The 25,086-nt window shown below is 39.7% G+C and overlaps 1 protein-coding gene across 1 annotated transcript in view; it reads left to right on the top strand.

The window, feature by feature from the left end:
* LOC129684811 (fibrous sheath-interacting protein 2-like) overlaps positions 1 to 23,503 on the top strand; it is a 46,178-nt gene extending 22,675 nt beyond the window's left edge. The window contains exons 9-11 of the mRNA XM_055618058.1: positions 21,542 to 21,613; positions 21,857 to 21,954; positions 23,495 to 23,503. Of these exons, the coding sequence (XP_055474033.1) occupies positions 21,542 to 21,613; positions 21,857 to 21,954; positions 23,495 to 23,503 (179 nt within the window). The remainder of the gene's footprint in view (positions 1 to 21,541; positions 21,614 to 21,856; positions 21,955 to 23,494) is intronic.
* The last annotated feature ends 1,583 nt before the right edge of the window (positions 23,504 to 25,086 follow it).

Raw genomic sequence — 25,086 nt, 5'->3', positions numbered from 1 at the left:
AGTTACATTCACTTATAAGTGGATATTAGCCATATAATATAGGATAAACATACTAAAATCTATGGTCCTAAAGAAGTTAATCAATAAGGAGGACCCTAGGGAAGATGATGAATTCTCTTCAGAAGAGCAAACAGGATAGACACCAGAAGCAGGACAAGACAGGGAACAGGGCAGGAACCTACCACAGAGTGCCTCTGAAAGACTCTACCCAGCAGGGTATCAAAGCAGATGCTGAGGTTCATAGCCAATCTTTAGGCACAGTGAAGGCAATCTTATGAAAGAAGGGGGAGAAAGAAAAACCTCAAGAGTACAGGATCTCCACAAGGAGACCAACAGAGAGAAAAACTCTGGGCCAGGTGTCCATGCAGAGACATTTCGATGTTCCACACAAGGACCATGCATGGAGAAGAACTAGACCCACTGCTCAGATGTAGCCCACAGGAAGCTCAGTCTCCATGTGGGTTCAATAGTAAGGGTGTAGCAGGGGCCGTCTCTGACATGGACTCAGTGGCCATTCAGCTTTTCTTGAAGGCCTGGTCACTAGGAATTTGACCTTGTTACATTGAGTATAAGGGCAGTAAGATTTTGTGTACACATCATATGTGATAGTCACCTCGAATCCTCTCAAAAGAAGACAAGTAGTGCACCTGTAATCATTTCTCTAAGGGCTGAGGCAGGATGATCATTAGTTCAAAGCTTGCCTGGGCAACACAAGACGAGAATAAGCAGCTGTTCTACTTCTCAAGCTTCTTTTACTAACCCAAAGACCTATAGGCATTCCAAGGAAGCCTTGAGCCAGATTTTAACTTTAAGTATGATGGCTACAAAATAGAAATGTGTAGGCATACTCAATTTGGTCATGATATCTGGTGCTTATAATGCAAATCAGTCTGGTCTTTTACCATCACAAATCATGTTACATAATCTGTTGATCATTGGAATCAACTCCGTAATTACTCAGTTGTATTACTCTGCTAACATTGGTGAGCGAGCTAGCTCACTTTGTGTAGCATACAACTCCCAAGTGCAGTTCATTACACTGAGTTTACTACAGGCCCTGCTAGTGAAGCTGTCTATACTTTCCTTACCAGTGAGATTCTGAGCAGACTTTAGGCTGTGCCTTGGCTTCCAGCACCTCTCACTAAGCTCAGCATCCTTTGCCTTCTAGTTTTTGTGCTTAGTGTACCACCCATTCAGGTTGTGGACCAGAGGTTCTGTGGATTTCTCTGAAACCTGTCACCCCTAAGAATCTCCTGAGTATCAAAGCCAGTGCCTGTGTGCTTTCTTAATGCCCTCCCTTTGGTCTTGGCCTTTGGAACCTAAACTCATATATCACGCCACTATGAAGAGATACATTTTATTGGCCTCATGAAGTTTTACAGCATCAGAGATTTCTATGTTGTTGTTGTTTTCTTGGACCTTTTGGAAAATCACCACTCAGTAGTACTGGTCATATTAATAGTTGACATTTTATAATTTTGTTAATTCTACCGTTAAAAATAAATGTCTGTCTCATTTTTTTAAGCTTCTTCAGTAACCTCTAGTCAATCAATTCTCATCATGGAAAAATCATCTCAAGAATCTCTGGAACAAAAATGTAACTGAATTGTTATGATTAGAAATTATTAATTAGTAGGAATACTGGATTTGGTAATTATCACTTCTGCTCATAATGCAGAATAGTCCTGTATCCTTTCCCATCAAATGGTGTCTTATGGGTAACACCCATGGACAGTTGTTACCATATTCTGTACTCTAGGCTAGACTCCCTAACTGCACAGGCATGTTCTCTCCACATGCTCACTCCCAGAGCAGGCTACACCACGTGTTGCAACTGAGAAATCTCCAAACACAATTCAGAACACCAACACTTTCACAACTCCCATGACTGAACCCATTTCTCTACTATCCTATTTCCAAAGAAAACCTGAAACAGCTCTTTAGCATATGTACCTGTTGATACACACTGCATCTCATCCATGTTTCACCTGAAGAGCTATCCTTTCTGATTACTCATCACAGGTTCTCCTCATGCATGCCTCTGTCCCTGTGAACTCAAGGATCAGAACCACTGCCAGTGTTCTTTTTCAGTCCTCACTAACCCTTGTCTTTGAGCCTCTGATGCACATAATAACATGTCACAGCAACAAGCATATATTTGTCATTTACCTTTCCTCACTGTATAATGTTTCCCTGGTTGTTTTGGGAAGGCCCAATTTAGTAGTTGCTGTCATTTTAACATTTTTTTTGTTATCATTTACCCTCTCCATTGTTAATTTTAAAAATACCTCCCCTAAGCTTCTTCAACAGATTCAAGGAGATCGAGTTTGCCTGAGGATCAGTCAAGTCAAGAAAATTTGGAATATAAACGTAATTGCAATTTTATCATTAGAAGTTAGTTATTTGTGGGAATTCTGGATTTGATAATGTAGTGATCTTTTCTGAGTATAATGCATGGAGTCCTCTGTCCTCTTGCAAAATGAAGTATTTGAGGGTGATAGTGTCACCATCTCTGTTGCTTTCTGAGTTAGACTACCCTAATCACTTGGTGTTGACCCCACTGTGCTACAGAGTGAAATAGGTCTCATCTTGTGGATGACTACTCTGCAAGCCCTATTTATAACCCTAACATTCCTTGCTACTGAACTGTCTCTGCACTTCTATACTGCCAGTGTGATTCAGAGGCAGATCTTCATCCTATTCCTCTCCAGCAGCCATGCCTTGCCTAACACCTCTGCCTCCCAAAGTGGCTTTATCTCCAACTCCATTCTTATACTCAGAAGCATCCAGCTGTGGCCAAGGAGAGCTCCAAACACTGCTCAATCCAAACCTATAAGTGTCCTTAAAACATTAAAATATTTTTGTGTTATTATTTGTAACACAGTTCCACATTTCTTAAGTATGAATTTTGCAGATGACAGCAATATGACATGATATTAGAAGGTTTGGCACACCTGCCTGGAAAACTGTCCTTTCTCATTCCTGATACTTGTGGAAACTGTCCCCTTACCAACTTGTCACATGACATCAAATGCAATAGAAATGCTTTCACTGCAACATGTGTTTGTGCAGCAGTAAAGTGTTCCCCATTCTTACTTCCCTTGTCTTTTCAGAAAATCTTAACTTGAGTAGTAAACTTGATTTTATTCTGTCATGCCCACTATGAAAAATAAATGTCTGTTCTTTCTTTTAAAGATTATCATCATTCCAATGGAAATAAAATAATTTTTTTCTGAGCAGTCATCCCCTGAATCTAGTGAACAAAAATGTAAATGAAATGTTATGATTGGAAGTTGGTCATTAGTGAGAATAGAGAGTTTGGGGATTTATTCTGTTAAATGAAAAAAAAAAATCCTCTCTCCTTCTCTGTCAGTTGATGTAGTTTTGGCAAAGCTTATGAATGATGATGTTACCAGCTACTCAACCCTATGTGGTAGATGCCCCAATTCCTCAATAAATGTTATTCTTTCCACACTCCCAAAGCAGGGAAGCCCTCTTTTTTTTGCCTTTCTAAGCCCAGTTCAAAACCCTAACTTTCCTGCATCTCCTGCTACTTAAGCCATCTTTGTGCTTTCTATTACCAATGACATTCTCAAGATAGACCTACATCCCAATTCTGATGCTGCCACTCCTTGATCACCAGCTCTGCCTCCATCTCAGTTTTGCCTCCAAATATTTTATTTATCTTGAGAATTCTCCTTCCTCAGGTGGATGCTCTGCTAACGTTTATGAAATCTGAGCTCTGGGAACCATACAGTATCAAGCATCCTGCTAATGGACTTTGTCAATTCTGTCCTCCTCTGGCTCTGAGGTTTTGAGACCTACTGTATCTATCTGTTATTTTTAAGACCATAGAAATGTTATTCATCACATACAGTTTCTGTAGCAAGAGAGTGTTCCCCCACTATGAGTGTCTATGAAAACCCCAGTTGACAAGTAATCAGTTGCTATATTTATATGTCATTGTATCCGTTTGTCAATTCCATTGTTAAAAAGAAATGTCTTTTTTTTTTTCAAGATCATCTATCAAGGAGAAAAAGAACAAATTTTGTTACTGAGAAATTCATTCACGACCTTCTACAAGCAAAATGTAATTGCAATTTTCTGCTTAGAAATTATTAATTTATGGGACTACTGGAATTGGTATTGATCTCTATTGCATACAATGCAGAAAATCCTCCATCATCTAGCAATGGTGTATTTTGGGGGAAATAGTTATTAACTGTTACCTTTTCTGTCATTCTCTGGGCTACATTCCCTAATTACCCAATCAGCATTGCTCTTTCCACATTCTCAGAGTGGGGTAGACTTACGTTTCCTGAACACAACTCTCCAAATCAATTAGGAACAATAATCTCCTGCCTTCCCTGTACTCCTTGCTACTGAACTTGCCTCTATGCATTTTCACCTCTACTGAGAAGTGAGGCAGTCATTTAGTCTCTGCTACTGTTACCCAACGTTCAGAAGCTCTGCTTAGCATAAAGAGTTTACGTCTAACTTATTTTTTCTGCGTGGTGAACTCAGCTGCTAAGTTGCTGACAGAAGGTCTAAGAATACCTTTGAAGCCTGGGACCCTGGAAACCTAATATGAGCTTAGACCCCAACCAGTGCCCTTTCTCAGTCCTGCCCTTCCTTTGGCTTTATGTTTTTGCCACCTACATTAACATGTCACAACATTCCTCACAGAAAAAATATTTTGTTTTGTTTATATCCACTCATGTTCTCTAGTCTTTTTGGCAAAGCCCAAGTGATGAGTAGTTAGTCTGTTGTCATTTTAATATTGGTCAATTTATCATTTCTGTTTTTTAAATTGTTGTCTTTTTTTTTCTTTAAGATCATTATCCAAATACTAAGAGAACAAGTGTTGCTGACTGGAAACTGAAGGAAGAAAATCTAGACCCAAAATGTAATTGAAATATGATTGTTTTTAATAATTGCCTTATTCAATTTATTTACCTTGTTATAAATTCATTAAGTCATATTCGGTAATGATCTCTACTGCTTAAAATGACTTATCCACTATAGTGCTTTTGAATCACCCCTTTTGTGGTCCTCTATATTAGTCAATTGGTGCTGTTCTCTTCACACTGCTACAGATGATAGCTCGATTTTTTTTTTTCAGATGACAACTTTCTAAGCCTATCTCAAAGCAGAGCTCCCATTACTATGGATTTGTCTCTGTTCTGTTCTGTCTCAAGAAGATCCAGGGTCAGATCTTAAGTGTCAGACTCTGCTGACACCTCTTTCTCAGCACCTGGACCTTTCAGGGAAAGTTCACCCTGAGTCTTTGTTTCATGTGGAAGTCTATCATATATTGCTGAACAGGGGTTCTACTGATGTTTCTGAAGCTGTGGCCCTGGAGTCAAGAAGAATCAAGACAACTGCCAATATGCTTCATTTGTTTTCTTTTTTCTTTTTTGTTTGTATTTTGATACAGTGTTTCTTTGTGTAACAGCCCTGTCTACCCTGGAACTCACTTTTGTAGACCAGGCTGGCCTCTGCCTCCTGAGTGCTGAGATTACAGTCATGCACCAACACTGGCCAGCAACAATGTGCTTTCTTAACCCTGCTCCTCCTTTAACTATAGTGGCAGGTTCATCACTAGAAATAGTGATATTTATTTACTATATACATTTTTCAACAACGTAGTGTTGCTCAGTCTTGCTCCACTAGTTATTTTAGGGAAGCCCAACTCAGTAGCAATCAGTGGCCTTTTTAATATTTTCTGTTTTCTGATGTTGGCAATTCTGTTAACTCAATTGACTTTTCTTTTAGTGACTTCAATGGACCTAAGGAAGAAAAGTGTTTCAGACCAGAAACTGTTTTATGAACCCGTCAAACTAAAATGTAATTGAACTTTCATTATTACAAATTAGTAATTATTGGGTATGCTGGGTTTGGTGAGCTCTTCTGCTAATAACGTGGAAAAGGCCTCTATCCTTTTCCGTCAAATGATGGAATTGGTAAAGTTCTCTTCTGCTTATAATACAAAAAAAAATATTGTATCTAATTCAATTCATTGGTTTAATTTTGGTAATGTTTTTGAACAGTGTCAAAGTCCCTGTGCCCTGTGGATTAGATACCCTAATCTTCAGTTGGTGTTGCTCTCTTCACACTCACCAGGTAGACTAGACCACATTTGCAGCTCACAACTCTCTAAGTCCAATTCATAACAGTGATTTTCCCAAGTCCCTGACTCCTAACATACCTCTGTACCTTTCTATTTCTAATAAGATCCAGAGGTAGTTCTCCAGTCTATGCCTCTGGGGCTGCAATCTATGATGCTGCTACCCACCAAGATGTTCCTCCATAGCTGTATCTACATGGAAGAGGGGGAACCTCTACGCCCTTTGTTCCACTAATGAAACTATCCTTCCTTAGTACTGAATGAAGAGTCTACTGAAGTCTTTGAGTCCTCTGGCCCTGTGAACCTAAGGAGGACCAATAGCCATCCCAATGTGCTTTCTGCACCTTGTACTCCCTTTGGTTTAGATCTTTTGAAACATACAGTAGGGAGTCATATCAATGGCAGAAGAAATACTTTATACACATATATTTCTGAAGCTGAGGTCTAGTCTCTGGTTTTTTTTTTTTTTAACTAGTGTTATCTTTCACTAGTTTTTATTGTGGAATTACAGAGGTTCCTGCACATTTTGTTCCAAAAGAATATTCTTGTTCCTTTCTAAGGAAAGCAAGTGTTTGAATAACTGTTATATATGAATAAACATGAAATGCTGTCCAGTACAGCTATGTTTATTTTATAATATGTTAAACATAAAGAAGCAGATGTATTAAAATGCTAAATATTTTCCCTTTTCTTTTTTTAATTAAATATTTATTTTTATATTAATTACAGTTTATTCACTTTGCATCCCATCTGTAGATCCCTCCCTCATTCTCTCCCAATCCCACCCAATCTCCCATGACCCTCTCCAAGTCCCTCTCCAAGACCACTGATAGGGGAGTTTCTCCTCCCCTTCCATCTCTTCCATCTGACCCTAGCTTATCAGGTCTCATGAGGACTGGCTACTCTGTGGCCTGTCAAGTCTGATCTCCCTACGGGGGGAGGGGAGATGGGTGTTCCAAGAGCTTGCCACTGAGTTGATGTCAGAGACAGACTCTGTTCCCCTTACTAGGGTAACCAATTGGGTACTGAGCTTCCATGGGCAAAATCTGATCAGGGGGTTCTAGGTTAAATATATGAATGGTCCTTAGTTGGAGTATCAGTCTCAGAAAGACCCCTGTGCCCAGATTTTTTGGTTCTGTTGCTCTCCTTGTGGAGCTCCTATACCCTGCACGTCTTTCTATTTTCTCTTTCTTTTATAAGATTCCCTGAACTATGCCCAAAGTTTGGCTATGGGACTCAGCATCTACTTTGATACACTGCTGGATAGAGTATTTCAGAGGCCCTTTGTGGTAGGATCCTGTAGTATTTCCTATTTTCTCTTTCAGCGTGATAATTGATCATCTTAACCAGGGACCTCCATTATGCTTAGCTTCTTTAGGTGTACAGATTTTAGTAGGTTTATCCTATATTATAGGTCTAGTATTCACTTATAGGTGAGTATAGACCATGTGTGTCTTTCTGCTTCTAGGATACCTAACTCAGCATGATCTTTTCTAGGTCCCATTATTTGCCTGCAAATTTCATGATTTCCTGGTTTTAATTGTTAAGCAGTATTCTATTGTGTAATTGTACCACAATTTCTGTACCTATTCCACTGTTGAGGGATATCTAGGTTTCCAGGTTCTGGCTATTAAGAATAAAGCTGTTATGAACATGGTTCAACAAATGTCCTTGTTGTGTACTATAACATATTTTGGATATATTCCTAGGAGTGGTATAGCTGGATCATGAGAAAGCACCAGATTGAATTCCAAAGTGTTTCTAAAAGTTTACAATCCCACCATCAATGTAGGAGGGTTCCCCTTTCTCCACAACCTCTCCAGCATGCACTGTCACTTGAGTTTTTGATCTTAGCCATTTTGATGTGTGTAAGGTGAAATCTCAGGGTTGTTTTGATTTGCATCTCCCTGGTGACTGAGGACATTGAGCATTTCTTTAAGAGTTTCTCTGCCATTCTATATTCCTCTACAAAGAATTCTCTGTTTGGCTCTGTACCCCATTTTTTAAATTGGATTAATTGATTTGTTGCATTTTAAACTTTTTGAGTTCTTTAGATAGTTTGGATATTAAACTTCTGTCAGATACAGGGTTGGTGAAGATCCTTTCCAAGTTTGTAGGCTGTTATTTTGTTCTGACGACAGTGTCCTTTGCTTTACAGAAGCTTTTCATTTTCATGAGGTCCCATTTATTGATTGTTGATCTTAGAGCCTGTGCTGTTGGTGTTCTGTTCCTGAAGTTGTCTCCTGTGCCAACGAGTATTCTGCTCTTTCCCACTTTTTTTTTTCTAACTAATTTAGTGAGTCTGGTTTTATGTTGAGGTCTTTCATCCAATTGGACTTTATTTTTGTGCAGGGTGATAAATATGTATCTATTTTCATTTTTCTGCATGTAGAAATCCAGCTAGAGCAGCACCATTTGTTGAAGATACTGTTTTTGTTCCATTGTATGGTTTTGGTTTCTTTGTCAAAAATCAAGTATCCAAAAATAAATTAATTATCCATAGGTGTATGGATTTATTTCTGTGTCTTCTATTTGGTCTGTTTCTATGCCAATACCATGCAGTTGTTATTACGATTGCAATGTAGTATAGCTTGATATTAGAGATGGAGATAACTCCAGATCTATTGTTTCTGTTGCACAGGATTGTTTTGGCAATTCTGGTTTTTTTGTTTTTCCATATGAAGAATTTTTCTTTCAAGGTCTGTAAAGAATTGTGTTGGTATTTAGAATCTGTAGATTGATTTTTGACGGGATGGCCATTTTCACTATGTTAATCCTACCTATCCATGAGCATGGGAGATTTTTCCATCTTCTGATATCTTCTTCAATTTCTTTCATTAGAGACTTGAAGTTTTTTTTTTTTTTTTCAAACAGTTCTTTCCTTTGCTTGGTTAAAGTCACACCAAGGTACTCTATGTACTTTGTGGCTATGGTGAAAGGTGTTGTTTGCCTAATTTCTTTCTTGGCCCTTGAGTCTTTTGTATACAGGAAGGCTTCCGATTTTTTGAGTTAATTTTGTATCCAGCCACTTTGCTGAAGGTGTTTATCAGCTGAGGACATTCTCTGGTTGAATTTTTGGGATTGTTCATCTCAAATAGTGATACTTTGACTTATTCTTTGCTGATTTTTATCCCCTTTATCTCCTTTAGTTGTCTTATTTCACTAGCTAGGACTGCAAGTACTATTTTGAAGAGATAAGGAGAGAGTGGGCAGCCTTGCCTTTTACCTGATTTCAGGGGGATTGATTTAATTTTCTCTCAGTTTAGTTTCATATTGGCTATAGGCTTGCTGTGTATTGTCTTTACTATGTTTTGGTATGTGCCTTGTATCCCTGATCTCTCCAAGACATTAAACATGAATCGGTGTTGGACTTTTCAGTATTTAAGGAAATGATCACTGTGGATTTTCTCCTTCAATTTGTTTATATGGTGGATTACATTGATAGATTTCTGTATATTGAACCACCCCTGTATGCCTGTGTGGTTCAGGTATCCAGACTGTAGCTTCATAGAATGAGCTTGGTAATGATACTTCTGTTTTTATTTTGTGGAATAGTTTGAAGAGAATTGGGGGAATTGGAATTAGCTGTTTTTTGAAGGTCTGGTAGAATTCTGCCCTGAATCCATCAGGCTCTGGGCTTTTTTAGAAGGGAGACTTTTGATGACTGCTTCTATTTCCTTGGGGGATGTAAGACTATTCCATCTGATCTTGATTTAATTTTGGTAATCTAACAAGAAAATTGTCCATTTCCTTTAGATTTTCAAATTTTGTGGCATATAGGCTTTTTGAAGTAAGTCCTAATGATTGTTTGGATTTCCTAAGTGTCTGCTGTTATGTCCCCCTTTTCATTTCTGATTGTGCTGATTTGGATAGTTTTTTTTTTTTATTCTGCCTTTTAATTCATTTGGCTAAAGGTTTGTCTATCTTGTTGGTTTGCTCAAAGAACCATCTCTTGGTTTCATTGATTCTTTGAATTGTTTTATTTGTTTCTAATTTATTGATTTCAGCCCTGAGCTTGAATATTTCCTGCTGTCTACTCCTCTTGGGTGTGTTTGCTTCTGTTTTCTCTAGGGCTTTCAGGTGAGCCATTAACTTGTTTGTATGAGATGTTTCAAGTTTCTTCTTAAAGGCACTTAGTCCTCTTAGCACTGCTTTCAATGTGTTCCACAAATTTGGGTATGTTGTGCCTTTATTTTCATTGAATTCTAGGAAGTCTTTGATTTCTTTCTTTCTTTCTTCCCTAACCCAGCTGTCATCGAGTAGCTAGTTTCTCAGTTTCCATGTGTGTGTAAGCTTTTCTTTTTTAATTTGTGTTGTTGTTGAGGTCCAGCTTTAGTCCATGGTGATCACTTAGGATACAAGGGAATATTTCAATCCTCTGGTATCTGTTGAGGCTTGGTTTGTGTCAACTATATGCTTGGAGGTTCCGCGAGGAGCTGGAAAGTTGTACTCTTTCGATTTTGGGTGAAATGTTCTGTAGACATCTATTAGGTCCATTTGATTTAGGACTTCTGTAAATGCCTTTATTTCCTTATTTAGATTCTGTCTAAATGATCTGTCCCTTGGTGAGAGTGGAGTGTTGAAGTCTCCCACTACTAAGGTGGAAGATAGATATGTGATTTCAGCTTTAATAATGTTTCATTTACAAATGTAAGTGCTGTTCTATTTGGGGCATAGATGTTCAGGATTGTGATGTCATCCTGGTAGATTTTTCCTTTGATGAGAATGAAGTTCCCCTCCTCATCTTTTTTGATTAAATTTGGTTGAAAATGTATTTTATTAGATATTAGGATAGCTACTCTAGCTTGTTTTCTGGGTCCATTTGCTTGAAAAACATTTTTCCAGTCCCTTAATCTGAGTTAGTTTTTCTCTTTGTTGCAGAGGTATGTTTCTTGCATGCAGCAGAGTGTTGGAAACTGTTTCTGGAACCATTCTGTTAGTCTGTTTCTTTCTATTGGAGAGTTGAGTCCATTGATGTTGAGAGGTAATAGTGACCAATGAATGTTAGTTCATTTTATTGTGGAGATGGTGGTCTTACTGTGATTCATTGCTTGTTTTCTTTTAATTTTTTGTTGTGAAATTATCTGTATCCTGTGTTTTCTTGGGTACAGTTGTTTCATTGGATTGGAGTTTTCCTTCTAGTATCTTCTGTAGTGCTGTGTTGCTGTGTAATATTGAGTAAATTTAATTTTTTCATGTAATATGTTGTTTTCTCCATCTATGTCCCGAAAGCTTTGCTGGATTTAGTAGTCAGGGTTGGCGTCTGTGGTCCATTAAAGTCTGCATGACATTTGCCCAGGTTCTTCTAGCTTTCATAGATTCTGCTGAGAAGTCTCTTGTGATTCTGATTTGTCTGCCTTTATGTATTACTTGGCCTTTTTCATTCTCTGCCTTTAATATTTTTTCTTCTGTAGATTTAGTGTTTTGACTATGGAGTGACATGAGGAATTTCTTTTCTGGTCTAGTCTATTTGGTGTTCTGTAGGCCTCTTGTATATTTATGGGCATGCATTAAGTTGGGAAAATTTTCTTTTTTTAATTTTATTTTTTTCTTATCAGTTAAATTTTATTAACTCTGTATCCCAGGCATATCCCGCTCCCTCATGCCCTCCCAAACCCACCGTCCCTCCCTCATCTCCAGCCTGCCCCTTTCCAAGTCCACTGATGGGGGGACCTCCTCCCCATTCATCCAATCCTGTTTTATCAGGTATCTTCAGGACTGGCTGCAAAGCTCGCCTCTGTGGCCTAACAGGACTGCTCCTCCCTTGGGGGGTGGGGAGGCCAAAGAGCCAGTCATTGAGTTCCTGTTAGAAATAGTCCTTGTTCCCCTCACTATGGGAAACCAATTGGTTACTGAGTTACCACAGGCTACATCTGAGCAGAGGTTCTAGGTTACATTCATACATGGTCCTTGGTTGCATGTCAGTCTCAGAAAAGACCTTGTGCCCAGATATGTTTGGTCCTTGTGGAACTCCTATCCTTTCCTCATCATACTAACTCCCCTTCTTTCTTATGATTCCCTGAACTCTGCCAAAGGTTTGGTCATGAGTCTTTGCTTTGAAAACACTGCTAGTTAGAGTTTTTCAAATGCGCTCAGTAGACTCCTGTCAATGTTTAATGTGCATCCCATCTGTCTTTCAAAACGAGGATTGATAATCATACCCCATGTCCGCTCTCTTGATTATCTTTTTTAGGTGTATAGATTTCATTATGTTTATCATATCTTATAGGTCTATATAAGTGAGTATATACCGTGTTTGTCTTTCTCCTTCTGGGATATTTCACTCAGGATGATCTTTTCTAGGTCCCACCATTTGCCTGCAAATTTCATGATTTCCTCCTTTTTGATTGCTGAGTAGTATTCCATTGTGTAAAAATACCACAATTTCTGTACCCATTCCTCCGTTGATGGACATCTGGGTTGTTTCCAGGTTCTGGCTATTACAAATAAAGCAGCTATAAACATGGTTGAGCTAATATCTCTTTTGTGTACTTGAGCAAACTTTGGGTATATACCTAGCAGTGGTATAGCTGGGTCTTGAGGAAGCACTATTCCTAATTGTCTTAGAAAGCACCAGATACATTTCCAGAGTGGTTGTATCAGTTTACATTCCCACCACCAGTGGAGGAGGGTTCCCCTTTCTCCACAACCTCTCCAGCATGTGTTGTCCCTTGAGTTTTTCATTTTGGCCATTCTGATGGGTGTAAGGTGATATCTCAGGGTCCTTTTGATTTGCATTTCCCTGATGGCTAATGAGGATGAGCATTTCTTTAAGTGTTTCTCTGCCATTTGATATTCCTCTATAGAGAATTCTCTGTTTAGTTCTGTTCCCCATTTTTTAAGTGGATTACTTGGTTTGCTGCTTTTCAGCTTCTTTGTTCTTTGTATATACTCAATATTAGCCCTCTGTCAGATAAAGGGTTAGTGAAGATTCTTTCCCAATCTGTAGGCAGGCGTTTTGTTTTGATGACAGTGTCCTTTGCTTTACAGAAGCTTTTCAGTTTCATGAGGTCCCATTTATTGATTGTTGCTCTTAGAGCCTGTGCTTTTGGTGTTCTGTACAGGAAGTTGTCTCCTGTGCCAATGAGTTCTAGGCTGTTCCCCAATTTTTCTTCTAACAGATTTAGAGTATCTGGTTTTATGTTGAGGTCTTTGATCCACTTGGACTTTAGTTTTGTGCAGGGTGATAAATATAGATCTATTTTCATTTTTCTGCATGTAGACATCAAGTTGGACCAGCACCATTTGTTGAAGATGCTGTCTTTTTTCCATCGAATGGTTTTGGCTTCTTTGTCAAAAATCGAGTATTCATAGGTGTGTGGGTTTATTTATGGGACTTCTATGTGGTTCCATTGATCCTCCTTTCTGTTTTTATGCCAATAGCATGCAGTTTTTATTACTATTGCTCTGTAGTACAACTTGAGATCGGGGATGGAGATACCTCCAGATGATCTGTGGTTGTACAGGATTGTTTTGGAGATTCTGGGATTTTTGTTTCTCCATATGAAGCTGAGAATCATTTTTTCAACATCTGTAAAGAATTGAGTTGGTATTTTAATGGGAACTGCATTGAATCTGTAGATTGCTTTTGGCAGGATGGCCATTTTCACAATGTTAATCCTACCAATCCATGAGCACGGGAGATCTTTCCATCTTCTGATATCTTCTTTGATTTCTTTCTTCAGAGACTTGAAGTTTTTCTCAAACAGGTCTTTCACTTGCTTGGTTAGTGTCACCCCAAGGTACTTTATGTTAGTAGTGGCTATTGTGAAGGGTGTTGTTTCCCTAATTTCTTCCTTGGCCCTTTTGTCTTTGGTATACAGGAGGGCTTCTGATTTTTTTGAGTTGATTTTGTATCCTTGCCACTTGGCTGAAGGTGTTTATCAGCTGGAGGAGTTCTCTGGTTGAATTTTTGGGGTCGCTCATATATACTATCATATCATCTGCAAAGAGTGACACTTTGACCTCATCCTTTCTGATTTGTATTCCCTTGATCTCCTTTAGTTGTCTTATTGCTCTGGCTAGGACTTCAACTACTATGTTGAAGAGATATGGAGAGAGTGGGCAGCCTTGTCTTGTCCCTGATTTCAGTGGGATTGATTTAAGTTTCTCTCCATTGAGTTTGATGTTGGCTATAGCCTTGCTGTATATCACCTTTACTATGTTTAGATATGTGCCTTGTATTCCTGATCTCTCCGAGACTTTAATCATGAATGGGTGTTGTACTTTGTCAAATCCTTTTTCAGCATCTAAGGAGATGATCATGTGGTTTTTCTCCTTCAGTTTGTTTATGTGGTGGATTAAATTGATGGATTTTCATATGTTGAACCACCCTTGCATGCCTAGGGTGAAGCCTACTTGGTCATGGTGGATGATATCTTTGATGTGTTCTTAGATTCGGTTTGCAAGTTTTATTGAGTATTTTTGCGTCAATGTTCATATGAGAGATAGGTCTGAAGTTCTCTTTTTTTGTTGGGTCTTTGTGTGGTTATGTATCAGGGTGAATGTTGCTTCATAGAATTATTTTGGTAATATACCTTCTGTTTCTATTTTGTGGAATATTTTGAGGAGTATTGGTGTTAGCACTTCTTTGAAGGTGTGGTAGAATTCCGTGCTGAAACCATCTGGCCCAGGGCTTTTTTTTTTTTTTTTTTTTGAGGGGAGACTGTGAATGACTGCTTCATTTTCTCTGGGAGATATAGGGCTATTCAGTCTTTCTACCTGATCTTGACTTAATGTTGGAAGATGGAATCTATCAAGAAAATTGTCCATTTCATTTAGGTTTTCAAATTTTGTGGCATTTAAGCTTTTGTACTATGACCTAATGATTGTATGAATTTCCTCAGTGTCTGTAGTTATGTCAGAATTTTCATTTCTGATTTTGCTGATTTGGATAGATTTTCTCTGCTTTTCAGTTAGTTTGGCTAAGGGTTTGTCTATCTTGTTTATTTTCTCAAAGAACCAGCTTTTTGATTCATTGATTCTTTGAATAGTTTTATTTGTTTCTAATGATTGATTTCAGCCCTGAGTTTGATTATTTCCAGCCATCTGCTCCTCTTGGGTGTATCTGCTTCTTTTTTTTCTAGGGTTTTCAGTTGGGCCATTAAGTTGTTTGTATGTGATGTTACGAATTTCTTCTTGCAGGCATTTAGTGCTATAAATTTTCCTCTGAGCACTGCTTTCAATGTGCCCCTTAAATTTGGGTATGTTGTGCCTTCATTTTCATTGAATTCTAGGAAGTCTTTGATTTCTTTCTTTATTCCTTCCTTAACCCAACTGTCATTGAGTAACAAGTTGTTCAGTTTCTATGTGCGTGTAGGCTTTTTGTTATTTCTGTTGTTGTTGAGGTCCATCTTTAGTCCATGGTGGTCAGATAGAATACAAGGGATTGTTTCAATCTTTTTGTATCTGTTGAGGCTTGCTTTATGACCAACTATATGGTTTATTTTGAAGAATGTTCCATGCGGTGCTGAAAAGAAGGTATACTCTTTTGAGTTTGGATGAAAAGATCTGTAGACGTCTCTTAGGTTCATTTGATTTAGGGACTCTGTAAGTGTTTTTATTTCCCTATTTGTTTTCTGTCTAGTTGATCTGTCCCTTGGTGAGAGTGGAGTGTTGAAGTCTCCCAATATTAAGGTATTAGGATCAATGTGTGATTTAAGCTTTAATATTGTTTCATTTACAAATGTAGGTGCTTTTGTATTTGGGGCATAGATATTCAAAATTGTGATGTCCTCTTTGTGGATTTTTCCTTTGATGAGAATATAGTGGCCCTCCTTATCTTTTTTTTATTAACTGGGGTTGAAAGTCTATTTTATTAGCTATTAGGATGGCTACTCCAGCTTGTTTTCTGGAACCATTTGCTTGAAAGACATTTTTCCAGCCCTTTACTCTGAGGTAGTGTTTATTTTTGTTTCATAGGTGTGTATTCTTGGATGCAACAGAATTTTGGATCCTGTTTTCACAACCATTCTGCTAGACTGTGTCTTTTTATTGGGGAGTTGAGTCCGTTGTTGTTGATAGATACTAGTGACCAACAATTGTTACTTACTTTTGATGTGGGGTTGGTGGTGTCACTGAGTTTCATTGCTTGTATTCTTTTGGGTTTTTTGTTGTGTAGTTATGTATTTCCTCTGTTTCCTTTGATGTAGTTGTTTTCTTTGGTTTGGAGTTTCCCTTCTAGTAACTTCTGTAGAGCTGGGTTACTATATAGAAATTGTTTAAATTTGGTTTTGTCATGGTATATTTTGAATTCTCCGTCTATGTTGATTGAAAGTTTTGCTGGGTATAGTAGTCTGGGTTGGAATCTGTGGTCCCTTAAGGACTGTATGATTTCTGTCCAGGCCCTTCTGGCTTTCATAGTTTCTGCTGAGAAATCTGGTGTGATTCTGATAGGTCTACCCTCATATGTTACTTGGCCTTTTTCCCTTGCTGCTTTTAGAATTTTTTCTTTGTTCTGTAGGTTCAGTGTTTTGACTATGATGTGACGTGAAGAATTTCTTTTCTGGTCTAGTCTACTTGGTGTTCTGTAGGCCTCTTGTATGTTTATGGACATCTCCTTTTTTAAGTTGGGAAAGTTTTTTTCTATAATTATCCTGAAAATATTTTCTGGACCTTTGAGCCTGATGTCTTCTTTTTCTTCTACTCCTATTATTCTTAGATTTTGTCATTTCATGGTGTCCTTGATTTCTTGGATGTTTTTTGTTTGGAATTTTTCTGATTTTATTTTTTCTTTGAGAGACGAGTCAATTTCCACAAGTGTATCTTCGGCTCCTGAGATTCTTTCTTCCATCTCTTGTATTCTGTTGGTGATGCTTACCTTTGTAGTGCCCTATCTTTTCTCTATGTTCTCCAGCTCCTGGTTTTTCTCTATTTGTGTTTTCTTTATTGATTCTAATTCTGTTTTCATGTCTTGCACCATTTCCTTCATCTGTTTGAATGTGGAGTCCTGCTTTTCAATGACAGCTTCTATTTTTTTGTCCGTTTCCTCTCTATGTATCACTAATCGTGCCTCTACTTTTTTGGCTGTAATTGCTGTATTTCTATGAGAGCTTTGTTTATTTCTTCTTTGTTTGCCTCAATTTTCGTGGTCATTTCTCTGAGAGCTCTATTTGTTTCCTCTTGGTTCATCTCGATTTCTTTGGCTATTTCTCTGAGGGCTTTGTTCATTTTATCTTTATGGTCCTCTAATAGCTGGAGAAACATACTTTTGAGGTCGTTTTCTTGTATATCTAGTGAATTGAATTGTCCATTGGTTTGTGGGGTTGCTGGTGAGATCATTATGTCCTGATTTTTGTTGGGTGTGTTCTTACGTCTGCCTCTAGCCATCTGGTTATTTATAACCCTCACTGTTTGTTCCTCGAGTTTGTAGCTCAATCTATGATCCTCTCTTTCTGTTTTCTGGACTGTTTTTTCAGGAAGATGAGAGAGGTTCACAGGTTTGGGAGTATGCGTTGTGGTTTCAGTTTTGCCTAAGTAAGGAATGTGACGCTGGTGCTATTTGCATGCACTTTTATTGGGCGCAGTGTGCATGCGTGGATTCTCTGACTATTGCAGTGGTCTGCAGGCCCCTATTATGCAGTTCTGTCTGAGATTCAGGGATTGTTTGCCTGGATTACACTGGTGGACCCACAAGGCAGAGGCTTCAACGTTGGGGTTGATATCCCAAGAATCCCTATGTTGCCCACACTAGGGGTGTGGGTGGCAGGGATCTCTTCTGGTTGTTTCTGTGGAGAGGCCCTGGGTTTGAGGCAAACTCTCCCTAAAAGGCTCACTCACTCTCTTGCAGGACCAGTTGGAATGCACAGGGGTTCCCCTTGCTCTCTACTCTTTGATTTGGTCCTGTTGTGGAAAATGCGCGAGTAGGCTAACAGTCAGCTCTGTGACACTGTGGCCTCAGGACTCGGTGTCCAACTTTCCTGTGTGCTGCCTCTCTGTCCTTCCCCTCTGCCAGGAGGGGTTATGTTGATTGGTCCCAGGGTAACGTGGGAAAGAGTTAGGTTGAGTGTTCTCAATCCCAGATCCCAGGCCCAGCTCTCTCTGCCAGATGCTACCTGGTGGTAGAAGCTATGTTTGCTGATCCCCAGAGAGTACCAGGTAAGGTTGAGTGTCCTCAGATCCAGAGTTTGGGTTTCTCTGCCAGGGGCCACTGGGTGAGCTGGAGAGAGGGTGCTGTGTCCTTGGCATGCTTCCTCTCTGTCCTTCCCCTCTGACTTTCCCTTCTGCTAGGGCAAGCTTATGGTGGCGCTCTCAGGGGAGTGCCAGAAGGGGTTGGGACTTCTCAGTCCTGATTCTGAGCTGGAGTTTCTCTGCCAGGGGTCGGGGGGCCGCTGGTGGTAGGACTTGGTGCTAGACCTTATTGTGCTGGACCCAGGAGAGTCTCAGGACGTGTAGAATGACCACAGTCCCAGATCCTGAGCTGAAGTTTGTTTGCTAGGAGCAGCCGGCGGCACTGGGGTTCTGGCACTGTGAAGCCGCTGTGCGCCTCTTTATCCTTCAGCTCCGCCACAGCAGGGTTATGGCGGTGTTTGGGGGAGTGCCCGAAAGGATTGGGTTTCTCAGCCCCGATCTCGGGTTGGGGTACAGACAATGTGGTCTGTGGCAGATTCTGCTGGACCCCTCCTGCCTCCTCTGAAGAGGGAGTAGGGATTTTGAGCTGGGCGTGCAGCTGCTCTCTGCGCATGGTGGGAGCTCAGTTGTGATGGCGGCAGGTACCCATGGTCAGCGAGACCTTCCAGGGAAAGACTGGGTGACCAGTGATCAGTCTGGCAACTTTGCTTCCCCGTTGGGTTTTCTTGCGACTGGGACTCTCAGTCTCTGGCACCCTTGTGCCCACCGATCAGCCTTGGAAATTGATCGGGGCATGCACGCTTGTGGCTCCAGTGAAGAGATCCAAAGCCCGAGTTAGCTGGGATCTCTTCCGGGTTCTGGCTGTGTGGCCAGAGAGTGGACCCGACCGATTCCCATGCTGTGGGAGCCTCCCCTCACCTAGGAAACAAGATCACTGTAGTTTTAGGGCCCAGAGTTCAGTCTCCTGGTCGCTGCAAGGAGAGTGTTGTCCCGCTTCTCAGAAACAGTGCTCTCCTGCCGCCGCCATCTTGGCCCCTGGAAAAATTTTCTTCTGTGATTTACTTGAAAGCATTTTCTGAACATTGGAGCCTGGAATCTTTTTTTTTTATCTACTCCTATTATTCTTAGATTTTGTCTTTTCATGTTGTACTTGATTTCTTGGATGTTTTGTGTTTGAGACTTCTCCAATTTTACTTTTTTGAGGGAAGATAATCAATTTCTGCACATGTATCTTCAGCACCTGAGATTCTCTTCCCCATGTCTTTTCTTCTATTGCTGATGCTTCTGGTTTCTGATCTTTTCTTTAAGTTCTTCAGCTCCAGGGTTTTCTCTGTGTTTTCTTTATTAATTTAATTTTGTTTTCATCCCTTGCACCATTTCCTTCAACTGTTTGAATGTGGATTCTTCTTTTTCTATTATGGTCTCTCTCTTTTTTTTCTGTTCTTTTCTTCTCTTTATGCCATTAATTGTGCCTCTACTTGTGTCTCTGTTAAGCTATATTTGCCTGTATTTCTTTGAGATCTTTCTTCATTTCCTCTTTGTTTGCCTCTACTTTTGTAGCTGTATTTTTGAGAGTTTTGTTCGTTTTCTTTTTATGTGCCTCTAATAATTGAATAAGCATAGCTTTAAAATAATTTTCCTGTGTTTCTGATGAATTGGAGTATCCATTGCTGGTGAAGCCATGATGTCTTGATTTTCGTTGAGTGTGTTCTTACACCGACCTCTGGCCATCTGCTTATCTGTAACCTTCTCTGTTTGTTCCTGGATTCTGTAGTTCAGACTGTGTCCATCTTTCTTTGTGTCTAGAGTATTCTTCAGAAAGAAGATAGAGTTCCACTGGTTTGAGAGTGTGTGTTGGTGTTTTAGATGTACCCAATGGAGGAAGGGTCGCAGCAACAGAAGAACAAATGAGGGCAAGCAAGTGTGTGCTTGTATGTGTGCCTTGAAGAAAAGGGTACAAGAAAGTGTAGATGCCTGGAATGTGGGGCAGGGGTTGGTGTAGGTGCAAGAGGGGTTGAGGACACTGGTGGTGTTCATGGGTGCAATGTTCATTCACAGATTCCCTGGATACTTCAGTGACCTACAGACCCCTGGTATTCTGCTGTCTGGGCTCCAGGAGTTTTTTGCCTGGATTCCATGGGTAGACCCACAGAACAAGGGCTTCAGTGTTGAGAACGCTGTCCCAAGAATCCCTATGTTGTCCACAGTGGGTGTTTGGGTGTAAGAAATCCGATGTCTGGCTGCTAGTTTAGAGGGACCCTGGATCTGGGGCTCTGCAAGCACTCATTTGAAGAAGCACTCACTCTTTAGTAGGTCTAATCAAAAAGCACAGGGGTTCCCCCTTTTCTCTACTCTCAGATTTGGACCTGTTGGGGCAGATGCAAGTGTAATCAGCTCAGTGGTGCTGCAGCTGCAGAACTTATGCTGGTAAAGAGGTCCAATGGGAGTCCAGCCACAGCAGCAGAACTGGGAGGCTGGTATAGATTCCTGTTGGGAGGTCCTGAGGAGCCCCTACCGTGGTCCACAGACCTGGGTGGCTCGATGAGCCTAATGGATATGGGTATCCTCTACTGTTGGCTCCCGCCACTGAGGGACTAGGTGACCAGTACAGTGACTGGCTGTCAGGCCCTGCAGGGCCATAGAGCTGCTTGTGGACCTGGAACCCGGAAGGGTGGTACCACAACCCAAGATCAGGAAAGTTGTTACAGCTGGCAGTTGCCACTGAGGAACTAGGAGGCCCACCTTTGCTGTTTCAGTCTCCAGGCAGGGAGTTCTGTGCTATGAGCTATGGGCACTGTGGGCCAGCTCCACTGAGGAGGAGGAGACACAACAAGGGGAAGTGCAGGAGTATCAAATGTTCACCACTCTCTATCCCCAGAAAAGCCCACAGGTGACCTTGATCTAAATTGTCTCAGCTCACATGTTGTTCCCTCTAGCTAAGAAAGCCTCATGTGGATGTTCTGGCTTCAGCTGCCCCTCCACTCACCAAACTGAGAATTTCAGATCCTCTGCTTCTCAGATATGGTGCACACTGGTTGCTGCCATCTTGGATCCCCAATGTTAAGTATTTAAAAACATTATCCAAAACAAAACTGAAGTCTTACCATCATGTTACAACTTTGCAACTCGTGTGAAATCCCCTCACAGCACACAGCAGCTGTGTTCAGATCACAGCACACCAACCATTCATGCCTGCTCAGCAACAGAGCAAACATGTAGCCTAGACTCTGTTCTCATTCCTTTGATCTTATTCTAAAAACTGAGTAGCAAACAGTTACCATTTTAAATATTTGTCATTTTATCTTTTGCCATGGCCATTATTAAAAAGAAAATTCTTTTTTAAAGCACCTTCACATTGTAAAAGGAAGACACATATCACTGACCAGAAATCATCTCAAGAACTTATAAAAGCCAAAGGTAATTGAAATTTTATGTTTCAAAATTAGTTTGTGAGAATGCTGGGTAGGGAGTGGTTTGAGTTACAGGAGCGTAAGAAAACTATTTTTGTGATGGAAACACTTGTTGGTTCTGGTGATTGTTTCATGAGTTTAATATATAAAAATGAAGAAATTGTGCATTTTAATTATGCGTATTTATTCTACTTCAATTATAATTCAATAAATTTCCAAAAGTATATAATTTCCTTTTGTTCTACTTTAGAATCAAGCCATCATTCTCAAAATAATGTCAAGTTTTTTACTAAGACAACAACTTTACCAACTCAACAGAGGGATGTATATAATACAACAGAGCAAAAGGTAGAAAGTTGTGTCACATACATTTCACATTGATGGTTAATTTATCTAGTTTTTGTTTGTATGGGCAAGCCCCCTCCTTAACTTGATACTGTGTAGTCAACAATTATTGAGTTCTAGGTAGGTCTTAACCCTCTCCATCACAAGGTATGCTAAGTCAGCTTCATGCTTAGTATACCATGAACTTGAGCTTACGTATTGGATGATGGTCATGATCATGATGATAATGACAAATAGCTAAAATTTACTGAGAGTCTACTGTGGTCTAGGTCCTGGGCTAAGCAAGAAGGAAAGAAGAAGGAGTATGGGTAAACTAGGATACCAAGAGAGGAGGTAGTTACCATCTGAATGTAAAGCACACATAAACAAATTTCCTCACAATGAGCAAAAGATTTTATTTGTATAAACTTCAGTATGAGTACAGAAGATATGGAGACTAGTCCTGCCTTGAGATGTTCTGAATAAAGGTTTAATTTATTTAAACCTTGAGATGTAAGTAGAGATTTTCCACAGTGATAGATGTGAGGATACATGGAAGAAATATAGCAGACTGAGAGAAAGTGTGGGAACATGAGCCAAGGAAATGAGGGAGATTATCCTAAAAGCTTAGATTGAAGCCAGAACCTTGCTGAAGTATAAATTTATCCAGTAAGTTATTGAGGAAAAAAGAATAATTTGGATTCTAAAATGATAATACAGCTGCAGTTTCTGGAAAAGATAATAGGGAAAAAAAGATTAAGGGAAAGTTAGTTTCAAGTCTTCTGGGACAATTGTGACAAAAAAGGTAGAGTCTGGAGACTGGGAAGGTAGTTCAGTAGCAGAGTGCTTGTGTAGCATGTAAAAGGACCTGAGTTCAGTCACTAAGTCAAAAATAAAAACAGTGCAAGGGATGAAACTAAGGCAGTAGCGATGAGGTTGAACTGGAGGCCAAATTGAAGGTATCTCAGAGTTAGTTTCAGAACATGGCCACTAATAGATGTGTGACTCCTGAGGTAGATGAGAAAGGTGATGGTGACAGTTTTGTGTGTAGGTTTTCACACACGTTTCCTCTCATTAGTGCTCAGGCTTACATCCATATTAGAAATCATTGTATTGGGCTGTTTTTATGTGTTCTAGGAGCTGCAATTTTTTGAAGACAGAAATTGTCTATTTTAGGCCCAAGAAGTATGCTCAGTAAACACTGAATTGGATTAGAGTAGCTTCCTCTGAAACAAAGGAAGCAACTGTTATTTATTTTATTTTATTTTATTTTTGGCTTTGAGTACCAGCGATATGTCTTAGCCAAAATATAGAATAGAGAAAAGAAGCAAATTTGGAAAGATAGGGAATTCACATATATAAGGCTTCATTTTTGAACTAGTTAGATTTAGATACCTGTGTGAGACACTCAGAAGAATATTGGTATTATGTATTAGCCCTGAGAACAGTGCTATATAAAGAAGTGAGGACTAAGGGTACTGTGTTAGAATGCTGTAGGATAAGTTAACAGTCCCTTTTAGAAGCCTAATTATTAATGTTTTCTCTTTATTTTTTTGCCATGCAGTATGATTAAGAAACGGCAGACATATGATTCAGATGACAGAGGTAAGCAAATGAACAACATTCATTACATTTTTTCCGTTAAGTAGCTACTTTTGTATATTTTTTATGATTACAAATTCCCTTAAAATTCAGTGGTATTAATGTCACTCATATTTTTGTGCAGTGGTTAAGTGAATAGGCCCTTTGGAATTTGTAAAGTATAATGAATTGAAGATCTCTGCTATATCTGTCTATACAGATATGCCAAGTTTTTTACATATTACACTGTGTTTCTGGGAGTTTTGGTGGAGAAATTTCTCCCACAAAGGTAGCACCCTCTACTTCTCTACTTTTTTCACAAAATTAACATAAATGATGCTTCTTCTGTCATATGAGGGCTGGACTAGAGGTTGGACAGGCCTCTCCTAGTTTCTACAGAACTTTCCCAAGCTACTACACACACACACACACACACAAACACACACATACTCAAAGAACACTAGAACAGAAATCACCACCTGGATGGTTATCAGGTCCCTAAAATCTAGAATGCACAAATCCAAATGTATCACCTTCCAATGAACTTAAAACTTGTTTCTCTATTCCTTCTTTTTTTGCCCAGGCATAAAGCCTAATTGATTTTTTACTCTAATGCTTATATTTCTTTTTTATTAGTTACAATTTATTCACTTTGTATCCCAGCTGTAGCCCCCTCCCTCATACTCTCTTAATCCCATCATCCCTTCCTCCTCTATTCCCTTGCCCCTCCCCCAGTCCACTGATAGGGGTGGTAATCCTCCCCTTCCCTTAGCCCCTAGCATATCATAGTCATCAGGACTGGCTGCATTATTTTCTTCTGTGGCCTGGTGAGGCTGCACTCCCATTAGAGGGAGGTGATCAAAGAGCCAGCCACTGAGTTCATGTCAGACAGCCCCAGTTCTCCGTACTAAGGAACTTACTTGGACAATGAGATGCCATGGGCTATATCTGGGCCGGGGTTCTAGGTTATCTCTATGCATGGTCCTTGGTTGGAGTATCAGTCTCAGAAAAGAACCTTGTGCACAGATTTTTTTTTTATTCTTTTGCTCTTCTTGTGGAGGCCCTGTCCACTCCTGGACTGTCATCTCCCCATCCTTTCATAAGATTCCCTGCACTCTGCTCAAAGTTTGGCTATGAGTCTCAGCCTCTGATTCAATACCCTGCTGGGTAGACTCTTTCAGAGGTTCTCTGTGGTAGGCTCCTGTCCTGTTCCCTGTTTTCTCCCTCTTCAAATGTCTGTCCTGGTTTCCTTTCTGAATGAGGATTGATCATCTTATCCAGAGACATCCTTCTTTCTTAGCTTATTCAGGAGAACATATTTTAGTATTTTTATCCTATATTATATGTCTAATATCCACATATAAGTGAGTATATACCATGTGTGTGTTTCTGCTTCAGGAATAAATCACTCAGGGTAAACTTTTTGTAGTTTCCACCATTTGCCTATAAGTTTAAGATTTCCTTGTTTTTATATGTTGAGTATTATTCCATTTTATAAATGTACCACAATTTCTGTATCCATTCTTCCACTGAGGGACATCTAGATTGTTTCCAGATTCGGGGCAACAGTCTACA

This window comes from Psammomys obesus, unplaced genomic scaffold, assembly GCF_907164565.1.
Source record: "Psammomys obesus unplaced genomic scaffold, mPsaObe1.curated_primary_1811, whole genome shotgun sequence".
Classification (NCBI taxonomy): Eukaryota; Metazoa; Chordata; class Mammalia; order Rodentia; family Muridae; genus Psammomys; species Psammomys obesus.
This window is presented reverse-complemented; position numbering and strand designations above follow the sequence as displayed.